This window comes from Rhinichthys klamathensis, unplaced genomic scaffold, assembly GCF_029890125.1.
Source record: "Rhinichthys klamathensis goyatoka isolate OS25496 unplaced genomic scaffold, OSU_Roscu_1.1 h1tg000021l_1, whole genome shotgun sequence".
Classification (NCBI taxonomy): domain Eukaryota; kingdom Metazoa; phylum Chordata; class Actinopteri; order Cypriniformes; family Leuciscidae; genus Rhinichthys; species Rhinichthys klamathensis.
The window spans coordinates 465,440-476,973 of record NW_026606572.1 but is presented as its reverse complement, the minus strand read 5'-3'; the positions used below and the strand labels follow the sequence as shown (position 1 = coordinate 476,973).

Here is an 11,534-nt window from a genome sequence, read left to right as displayed (position 1 = left end):
AGAATAGACTGTAGAGTGTAAAGTGAGCTAAACACTATTCAAATACTGTAGAAGACAACTGCAACAAAAAAAAACCCAAACCACTCTGATGAAGTTAGATTATCTGTTTTAATTCCATAATTATAGAAGTCTAGCGTAAAGCTTTGAGATTTCTCAGCAAATCATCTGAAGAACAAAGGAAGATGGGGGGGAGAAACAGGGTTGTGGACAGTGACACGGGCCATGCGATGGAGACTCAGTGCCGGGCTGCGGAAGGCTGCGGCAGACGGTGTTTAGACATCTCTACATCCAGATCAGCAAAGGTGTACGCGTCGTACTGGTGGTGTTGCAGGTTCTTGTACGTGGTGTTGTCAAAGGGCTCCGGCGCCGGGGCTTTCTCTGGGGCTTGTTCTGAGGAAATTAATAATGTAAGAGATTAAATGTAAGACATGTGGAACTGGGGGAAAACAAACAAAAACAAACAAAGTGCACTGACAACAATGGAAAGACAAGAAGTTGTTTCAGAAAGAAAAGCCCATTTAACCAAGCCCAAGTAAAACCATGATTTTGGTAGACTGAACATTTGTTTTAAATTAGAAGATAATCTCGAATGAAAATATTCACAACAAGGTTGAATCAAAGTAAAAATGAAACTACATGCTAAATAAAGATTTCAACTAAATGATCATAGAAGGAATTACATCTAAAAGAACCAAGGAAGAGCCTTCCTGTTTTTCCCTTAGTCACTCTTCAAACGCATTTCTGAGTGGAATCGTCACACCTTTCATGGTGTTACAGTAATCACTTCCAATCCCCAGGTGGCCCTTTACACAAAAAGGTGTGAGGAGCCTCTAGCCTTTCAGACGTCTGACAGTTTCCCTCACAATAACCTTAATTACTTTGTAATTTTCCATTTCACACTACAGCTAAATCAAACTTTAACAACAAGAACAGTAAACCAAATGCTTATAAAGAGAGGATCTTTCCACATTACTCTGTTATTGTGCTCAGTTCTGCCATAAACATCAATATTACACAAACACAACTATAACATCCAATCTAAAGCATAACTGCACAAACTCATAAATGAAACATCCCACATTCATGACTCTCAACATATGTACTTATTTGTAATTTATGGAGCACCGCACATGACAAAAAATACATACAGTATAGTGGCCACGAATTAAGAATTAATTCTCGTTTTAGTAAATCGTGACCATGTTGAACTAATTTGTTCCCTCGATTTGATTAAATTAAATCAAGGGAATGAATTCTTACAATGTGGCCACAATGTGTGACTTCAGTCTTCACATGCTAAAAAGCATCAATATTATATTTAGCATAACATGATCACATAAACAATATTCAATTCACAAAACAAGAAAATGTGTACATTAAGCACAAAATATACATCAGATGTGGGAGTGGAGATGTTCATACATGCGGGGACAGGAAGAGTGAAAGAAACAGGAGAGTGAAAATAGCGCTTTACATTGCTCATACGATGTCTATAAAACAATAGAGGGGCGCAAAAAAGCAAAAAGTTAATCTTACACTTATGGAGGGATAAACAAATTAAGAAAAGTATAAAATTGTATAAAGTTGACTTTACCCTACATGTCCACTGGTGCGGAAGAAACCGGTTCAACAGCACTCAAAACACTACAGCTTATATAGTACACATACTCTGATTTGGTAATATATAGCAGCGTGGTCATCAATATGCTCTATGAATGTTAACTTTATTTCTGAATGCCCAAGGTATACATGTGATTTCAATTTAATAAACATTTATTATCCCAGCCACAGTCCTTTCACAATGAAAGTGTGAAAAACTGTATTTCAAGTACAAATGTAACAATCTGAATTAAAGGTGCTCTAAGCGATGTCAAGCGTTTTTTTGTCACATACAGCAAACATCTCCTCACTAACCGCTGGCTGCCTGTCCCCTGACCACACTGTAAAGAAACGTGATCTCTGTAGACAGCCCAGGCTCCACAAACAGCAACAAAAACAAACTGGGCTAACCCGCTCCACGAAACATGACAAACACTTCCAGCCAATCACCGACAAGAAGGACTTGGGGGCAGGGTTCGGGGGGTTAGTGCGCGGATGAGGAGGAGGGAGGGTCTAGCTAGCCTTCGTTTTGTTTGACAATACTTAAAACGTCAACAAGAAGTGACGTCACCCGACATCGCTTAGAGAACCTTCAAATACTGAATCTACCAGAAGCACAAGCTTAGCTCTAAAATCCAACCACAATCCCCCACGTTTCCATAGAGAACACATTAAAACCATACATACAGCTCCTGTCAATCCGTGCCAGTGGACACAATAAGTAAATAAGGTGTTGATAATCATGTGGATTATTAGGTACTTTTTAAAATTAAAAAAATTATTTGTTAATTGACCGTTCGCAAAAGCCACGCCCCCTAGTTATTGTTACTACGCCCGTCAAACAAATGGTCAAACACGACCAGCGCGACAGATTCCCATGACGGGAAGAGGTATAAGTTAACGTTACCCGTGCGTGTCAGTGACCTTTTTTGGAGCAATACCTCAGCGATATCCTCCAGATCGAGGCACAAGGGGTTACAGTATGCAGTGGAGGGATATAACAGTTATTCAAAATATAAAAATACACAATGAAGGAGACACGAGTAACTTACTATCGAGGCGAATGCTTATACCGGTCTCAAGCGAAATCTGAGAAACCCCATGACCTGTACCTCAAATGCAACCAGCACAGCCTTGAAGAAGATTTTATAAGCTGGTTCAGTGGCTAATTGTTTGGAGTTAGAAATATATAACTCGCGCTGCATATTTAGTAATTTTGCCTCAGATACAGGATTAACACGTTCGCTTTAACAAGCAGGTTGTTCATTACCACGGCAACTGAATGCGATTTTCGTGTTTAAAAAGTAACTATACATAAGAGACGGAAAGATGCAGATAACCATACATTATTTAAGGTTATTTCTATTCGTTACGATATTGATATATGAACTGATGTTGTCAAGTAACGTTAAGCTTCATGCTTTCCCCGTTGCGAGCGTGCACTCTAAACTGTAGTCTACGGGTGCTGCACTGTTGACTGCTGCTCATTTCCCCCCGAGAATATGTTAACAACAACCCTTTAGAAAACGTAATTCCTTTGTGGATCCTCTTGATCTGCTTTCTCCGTGTTTCTTTGACTAATCTCAGTGTCTCGGTCTTACGCACGCTGCACGCGAGTTAACCATGTTCGACACATTTAACTGGGAGTGGGGCCGTCCGAACTGTTTTATCCATTGTAGGCACCGCTCACGTTGTGTTTTCGGCTTTGGAAACGGAAAGAACACAACTCCTCCAGACAATCTCTCGGGTTACCTAGTGTCCGATTTACAAACGCCGTGGGAGCACCGCTTCACCATCTTGCTTGGAGTCCATGTTTGACGGACCTGCTCACATAGTAACGGTTGCTATGATGTGTGACAGCAAATTATTAATTACAGCAAAAGAGTCAGTGAGCCACAATCATTCACCCCTCCAGTGTCCTTAAGAGTGTTCACACACACAGCACTTTTATCACTGGTGTTACTGTTGGTTCAAGCAGGTGTTCCTACAGTTACTGAGGAGTCATATCTTTAGAAAAAACTGATCAACGGATAATGTATCTTAACATCAACTGGATGGATGGATGGACGGACGGACAGACATATGGATAGATAGACAGACAGAAATATGGATTAGACAGACAGACGGATAGATAGACATATGGATAGATAGACAGAAATATAGATAGACAGAAATATAGACAGACAGATAGATAGATAGATGGACGGACAGACAGACAGACAGACATATGGATAGACAGACAGACATGGATAGACATGGATAGATAGACAGAAATATAGACAGACAGACAGATAGATAGATAGATGGACGGACAGACAGACAGACATATGGATAGACAGACAGACATGGATAGACATGGATAGATAGACAGAAATATAGACAGACAGACAGATAGATAGATAGATGGACGGACAGACAGACATATGGATAGACAGACAGACATTTGGATAGATAGAAATATAAACAGACAGACAGACAGATAGATAGATACAGACAGACATATGGATAGAAATGGATAGATAGACAGAAATATAGACAGACAGACAGACATATGGATAGACAGACAGACATATGGATAGATAGAAATATAAACAGACAGACATATGGACAGACATATGGACAGACAGACAGACAGACAGACAGATAGACAGATAGACAGATAGACAGATAGACAGATAGACAGATAGACAGATAGACAGATAGACAGATAGATAGATAGATAGATAGATAGATAGATAGATAGATAGATAAAGACAGACAGACAGACAGACAGATAGATAGAGCTGTATGTGTGAACGGCTCCTTAGAGTTAGACTTGTTGATGAAAGCAGAAATGCACAGCTTCATTAAAGTGACTGTTGTACATATGGTAATTTTGGAAACCATGTTCAGTTAAAGGGGAACTATGCAGTTTTTTTTTAGCTTAACTGAACAGCTTCAGAGTTATTGGAATGGTTATATGACTTTTTTTCGGGTTGAATGGTGGCCGTCTCAAGTTAACTCTAGTAGAGCATTAATTTCGTTCGTTTGTTAAATAAGAGGCGGTCTGAAATGTGCTGTTTTTTTAAATCAAGTGACCAAAGTGCTCGTTGCCGCTGCTATCAGTGGCGCGGATACAGTGTTCTGGTGTGACTCGCGCACAGTCTTTACACGGACGCACGCTCCTCTGCGTGAGTGGTATTTACGACAGTAACGTTAAATTTGCTGTTTGACAAAAACGGAATTCCTGCATAGTGTGCCTTTAATTACGCTCTAGAAGATCTGCAGGACTATTTTGAAATGGGTTAAATGGCTAATTACACTTTCACAATGCAGACAGAGGAATAGTGAGTAGTGAATTATAAATAGAAGCCACTTCAAACCTCAACCTAGGGAACATTGTTTAGGTAGAAATAATAAATGCTAAAGAAGTCATGCAATGTCATGCAAATGTTAACAAAATAACTAATTAAAAAAGCAAATGCACAATGAAGATCAAAAGTTGCGAAGCCATTTGAGCAAAAGCCTTAGTAATAGCAGTCCCACTATAGCCATGTTAAGATATTAGTGTTGAAAAAAAGGTAAGAGAAATGTGTTTCTGTGATGTGACGGATCCAGAGAAAGAAACTGAGTAAGGATGTGTGGTGTACCCTCAGGTGTTTCCACAACGTCCGTCTCAGCCAGAGCCTCGACAGCATCAGCGGTCACAGGTGCAGGGTCCACCAGCTCTTCTGAAGGGGTTCCTTCAGCGTTCAGTGTTCCTGCCTCAGCTTTGGGTGCAGGAACATCTCCAGGAGCCTCGGAAGATACTTCAGGACCAGCGTCAACAGTGGTGTCAGCTACGTCTTCAGACCTGGCTTCTGTAGTGACTTCTTGGAGAACTTCTGCAGAAACTTTGACAGCCTCTTCAACTTTGATTTCTGGTTCTTTTTCAACTTTAATTTCTGGTTCCTTTTCAACAGCAATCTCCTCCGTAGGAGCCGTTTTCATTTCTGTTGCAGAGTCCAATATATTGTCAGAAGTGGCAACAGTAATGGATTCACTGGAAACTTCATGAACTGCTTCAGATGTGGAGGATATTACAGGGGCAGGATCAATAAGGGTCTCCACTGATCCAACTGGCTTAGCACTTGGTGCAGGAACCTCTTCTGGTGTTGCTTTAGTCACAGTTTCAGCACTTTCTTGAGCTTCTCCAAATGCCGTAGTTTCAGGGTTTGCTTCTTTATCTGGAACACCCACTTCTTCAGTTGTCAGACCAGGAGCTTTCTTCTCTTCTGCTGCTTTCTCTCCAGACTGCACCGGTGTTTCAGTCTTTGGTTTCTCATCATCAGAATCAGAGTCTGAATCAGAATCACTGGAGGATGAGGAAGAGGTATCGTCTTGATCTTTCTGTACTTCTGCCTTAACATCCGAGGTCTTACTTCCTCCAATTTCTGTAGTGGCTCCATCAGTAGGCGGGACTTCCGTGATCTTTGCCTCTTCTACAGCAATGTCAGCCGCTGCCGTTTCAGCAACAGGACTGTCAGTTGTCGTCTCATTTGCAGCGGCTGTGGAAACCGCCTCAGCAGTTTCAGACTTACCTAAAGCTACGTCTTTGAGAAGAAATCCTGCGGCAGACAGCTTAGAAGGGAAGGCAACAGCGGGCTTGTAGGCTAGAAGAGAGGCCCGCTCATCGGCCTCTATGGCTGAGGAAACGGTAAATGGGATAAAATATATAAGATTGTTTTTGTAGTTTATTACATTTGAGAAAACTTCCAGTTCAACGCAACTATTAAATCCAGCAAACACCATAAGAAAACCTTACACACCCTATCAAAGTGCCTTTTTAAGGAAAGTCCGAACACTCAGCAGCCATCTTGGTAACACCTCCCAGGGTAACTATTTCCTATCTGGGCAATAGGCGTACAAAAACAGCTCTATTTGAATGAGGAAAGACCAAAGTCTGTTTTGTAAGCTTAAATAAAATAGTTCAAATCACCAATAAAGTTTTACCAAAATGCAAACTGAGGCTCTTTAGCTGAAACCAGGATAAAAATGTAATTTGTCAGGGTGGTTCAGCTAATGAGCATTCACATACTAGAGCAATAATTTAAATCAAAGACCACATGAAATCAAAATTTAAGTTGTGTACCTTTAAGTCCATGTCTGTAATTTTTGAGGCCATCTACTCTTCCTTTCAAAGTTTGGGGTCGTACATTTTTTTTTTCCTTTTTAAATAAATGAGTACTTTTATACAGTAATGATTTATTAAATTGATTGAAAGGGATATAAAAGACATTCATAAATGTAACAAAAGATTTCTATTAAGAGTGCTCCGATGAATTGGGCACCGATTGTCTCTATAAAGGCTGATCAGATGACGCAAAACACGCGAGAAATTGCTTCACTACATTCACCAGCCAGAGCTGTGTGCGATTCTTTCCTCAACAGCGGTGCGCTTTCGTTCCTCCATAAAAGCCCAAACCTAACATCCAAATCTGCTAAATCAGTGATTGTCATAAAATGCAGTCTACTGTTACTAAACAGCAGGATGTGCTTGCTGATAAAGAGTTATTGAAACTGCATTAAGCCGCAAAAGATGTTCTCCAAGTGCCTTTCTGTGTGCTTCCTCCGAGACAAGCAAAGTGAACTTTGGGCTTCGGGTTCACGCATAAACAGTCAAATACACACAGGAATATGTTAAAACGCCCGGCTTGGTGATTATTTGCTTAAACACAGTTGTTTATGACTTAAGTGAACATAAACAGCCGGGAGCTAAATTGCATGCGTTTCAGAGCATTAGCTCTTAAAGTGACAGCAGCCTAACAAACAAGACTGCTGTTGTCTGTCATTACTGTTAATCAAACAACAAAAGACAAGGGGAAAATTACTCAATGCTCTTTAGTAGATTTAGTAGGATTAATCTATATTTAATTTATACAGTGAAGACTACAGTGTTGTTTTACATTTGATTACTTTTTGATTTTTGATTAGGCTACTTATTTGTTAAGCTCTAAGCTGTTCCTTATCACCTCTAAAAGACGGAATGGAACATGTTGCACATTACTTGCCAATAAATATAGAATTGTCGATTCATGATACTTTCTTGTCTCTTCATTTTAATACTTAATATACATTAAGAATAGCAAAATAAATAAATAATACCACATGAGCTTTTCTGTTTATCATGTAGTATTATTTATTTCTGTGATCGGCCCCAAAAATCCTGATCATAGCACCCATCATTTCAAATAAATGCTTTTTTTTTTTTTTTACTTTTTATTCAAAGAATAAAATTTATTTCTACAAATATATTAAGCAGCACTACTGTTTTCAACATTGATCATTGAACAATCAGCATATTAGGGTAATATCAGCAGCAGCTGGAGTAATGATGCTGAAAATTCAGCTTTGATCACAGGAATAAATTACATTTTTAAATATATATTAAAAAAAGCTCTTTAATATAATTGCAATAATCTTTCACAATATTTTCACACTGTATTTGAAGATCAAATAAATGTAGTCTTGGTGAGCATAAGATACTCTTGTCAAAAACATTAAATCTTACTGACCCCAAACAGTTGAATGGTACAGTAGGACTGTACATAGTACACTACTAAAAGATGACAAATCTTTTACCAAATATACACATCTGAAATGTACAAATAATTCTGTTCCATGAAATATACTGATACATCATCTTCAAGGGCATATCCAAATTTTGCATGCCTGATACAATGCTCTCTTGAATGAGAATGTTCCCTTCCCTAAATTATAAATACATGCTGTCACTGACTAGCAGCAAATCGTGGCTTACGGCTGTGATGTAAAAAAACAACAACACAGGACAAGCCGTTCAATACTTCCTGCCCCAAACAATGTCAGTAAAACCATTATTTTCCCCATGTAAAAGTACTACAAATTGAAATAGTCACCTTCGATATTAAACAATTGAGGAATCCCTTTACCAATGATAATCATGCAGACATCTTTAGCAGAAATAGTGTAAACTTTTAAAACATTTAGGCTAGTATAACTGCATGGGCTTCCAATTGTATGTCCTCAAACTGTTCAGCCAAAAGTAAATGGTTCTTTTGATTTTCTTCCACAGCAATGAACATGAAAACTACATGGCAGATGCTGTTCAATGCTCTTAAAGGTGCTGCAAGTGTTTTTTTATTAACATGCATAAATGTCCCTGATATAACACTGTAATATTAGTTGTTGTGAGAAATGTGTTAGGCTCTGTAAACAGAATTACAAATAAATTCAATCCTGTTATATAGGATCCACTGAACAGACATTTAGGCCCCGTCCACACTACTGCGTTTTCGTTTAAAAACGGAGACCTTTTGCTACGTTTGCACCTCCCGTCCACACTAAAAGGGAAAAAACGGAGACCCAAAACGGAGAAGTTTAGAAACACTGCCGATCCGTTTTTCGTTTTGATTCTCCGGAGGGCGTTTTAGTGTAGACGGGTCAAAACGGACGACTTTAGAAACGATGACGTAGTAGAGGCTCACGCTAGGCTCTATGATTTGGTCTCATCAGTCATGGCGTATATCTTTGCTAGCAGCTGTTGTACAAGTAAATTCTGCATTTTACAACGCTATAACTGCCTACATGCGCCGGAGTCAAGCTATTATTCGAGCGATCTGTGACAATTCCCGTGTGCAGCGGCGGCGTTGACCGTACATGGAGCGTCGGTTTGGGGTTAAAGGAGAACTCCGGCGCAAAATGAACCTTTGGTCTAATTACACATTGTTACCTAGTCAACCGTTATCTGAGATTTGTTTTCATGATTATCGAATGTAAATAGTTTTATCTCTAAAAACAGTTTAGCCTATAAAGCTAGTATGACGCTAGTATATTGGGCATAGTGTAATGACAAATAAAAATCGCTTGTTAATACCACTAACAAGGCTCAAAATAGCCCCACACTAGCACGGTAGCATAATGATCGTAGATCGACTGGTAAAGGCTGTATTTCAAAGATGGATTCTGCCTGTATACGCGAAGTTGACTGTATGTTTAAAATATCTTCTTATTAAACTGTCTGTACACTTACAAAGTTCTCAATGCTTCGGTTTGAAGGTAGGGACCCTCATTATGCTACCGTGTTAGTGTGGGTCTATTTTCAGCCTTGTTAGTGGTATTAACAAGCGATTTTTATTTGTCATTACACTATGCCCAATATACTAGCGTTATACTAGCTTTATAGCCTAAACTGTTTTTAGAGATAAAACTATTTACATTCGATAATCATGAAAACAAATCTCAGATAACGGTTGACTAGGTAACAATGTGTAATTAGACCAAAGGTTCATTTTGCGCCGGAGTTCTCCTTTAACCCAGAGCATGGTGGGATAATTTTTAGAAGTTTATTTTAAACGGCAAAAGTATTAAAAATCTAACCATGTAAATAAAGCTCTTTTAAAACTTTACTTGTTGTATTTTTACAACACTATGATGTAGTGTGTCCCATCGGGTAATTACAAGTTCTAAGCACACTTGTAGTCTTCATGACCACTTGAATATGTGTAATACAGGAAGTAAGTAGACAAGTGGTAAGGTGTAAAGACTGCAAGAGTGAGTATTGGGACAGGCTCTAATTATGGAAGAAGATACAAAATAGCTTAATCACTTACAGCAACTCTAAGCACAAATAATGATGAAACATATAATCATGCTGTAGACACATCGTAAGTGAGATTGGATTAGCCTATAATATAGTATGTGTGCATGAAACAACAGGAAATTCAAGATTCAAACTTAGATGATAGATTTATGGAAAAAATAAGCATGCCCTTACTCTTACTTGAAGCCTTTGCCTTTTTTGGTGTTTTGGGTGGGACATCGCCTTTGGTGCACAGTGCTGCAACAAATGGGGCCTTAGGTGTGCTCCAGCCCTCACGCAGGAGACACTGTATGAACACAGAGAGACACTATGTTATTCTGAAACAGTAAACAATCAATGCAACTCACTAGGTACACTAAGTACAACACACTAAGTAGTGAAATTAAATGCTGATGGATAGCTGATAGTCATATCAGTGTAATGTGAAATTAAGTAAGTTAATATAACACACACATATCAGTGTGTCAGTCATATCAGTGTAATGTTAAATTAAGTAAGTTAATATAACACACACATATACACATTCACATACACACACACACATATATATATATATATATATATATGTGTGTGTGTGTGTTATATTACTTAATTTAACATTTCACTGATATGACTATAGCTATTAGCTATCCATCAGCATTTCATTTACTGAGGTTAACGGATATAAGTCCCTTTTAATCGTGTCTTTATCTCATTCGAAAGGCACGTGATCATTTGCACATTTACAAAGTATCTCTAGATCATCTCCGTAAGTATCAGAAAGATTAGTCTATTACCTTGACAGATCCAAGTCGACCTAACCTGAGCAGGGACGTCGCCATCTTTGTTCTCCTGTTATTATTGTCCGTGTGGAAAATGAAATTCACGACGCAATCGTCATCGATAATTTCTTCAAAACAAGACGTACTTTTTATTTTAAAAGCGTGATAATACAAGTCTCTCATACGTTTAAAACAATATTTAGCGTACTTCGGTCATTAAATGGGTCATTCCTGGTATTCGGTGCCAAAATAAAAAAAAGGGTGGACAAGTGGTATAAAAAATTGGATGGGTGATCTCACATACAACCATGATACAACCAGTTACAATATTACTTTGAACTGGATTTTGATAGGAAACAATATGTAAAACATCACCAAATGGGACATTGGGACCTAAAATCAGCCACTGCGCCATGTCTGTGCAACAACATAGAAGGTTTATAAAAAATAAATAATTTCATGGTTTATAAAATATGTTTTTTTCCTACTAACTTATTCATATATTTTCATTAACAGATTGGATGTGTTGAGGTCTTGAGGATAATCATCAAATTGGAAAGATAAATTTGTCAAAA

The 11,534-nt window shown here is 38.5% G+C and overlaps 1 protein-coding gene across 2 annotated transcripts; it reads right to left on the bottom strand.

Annotated features, from left to right (window-relative positions):
• Nucleotides 1-89: 89 nt before the first annotated feature.
• ndufv3 (NADH:ubiquinone oxidoreductase subunit V3) lies at nt 90-11,065 on the bottom strand. 2 transcript variants are annotated; one of them, XM_056240828.1, is made up of 4 exons: nt 10,975-11,065; nt 10,373-10,484; nt 5,229-6,263; nt 90-390 (listed from the first exon to the last, which is right to left on the bottom strand). In XM_056240828.1, the coding sequence occupies exons 1-4, from the start codon at nt 11,017-11,019 to the stop codon at nt 236-238; spliced, it is 1,347 nt and encodes a 448-aa protein (XP_056096803.1). In that variant the 5' UTR covers nt 11,020-11,065; the 3' UTR covers nt 90-235. The 2 variants fall into 2 exon arrangements, with proteins under 2 accessions (XP_056096803.1, XP_056096811.1); XM_056240836.1 differs by having other exon boundaries at nt 10,379-10,484.
• Between the last annotated feature and the right edge of the window lie 469 nt (nt 11,066-11,534).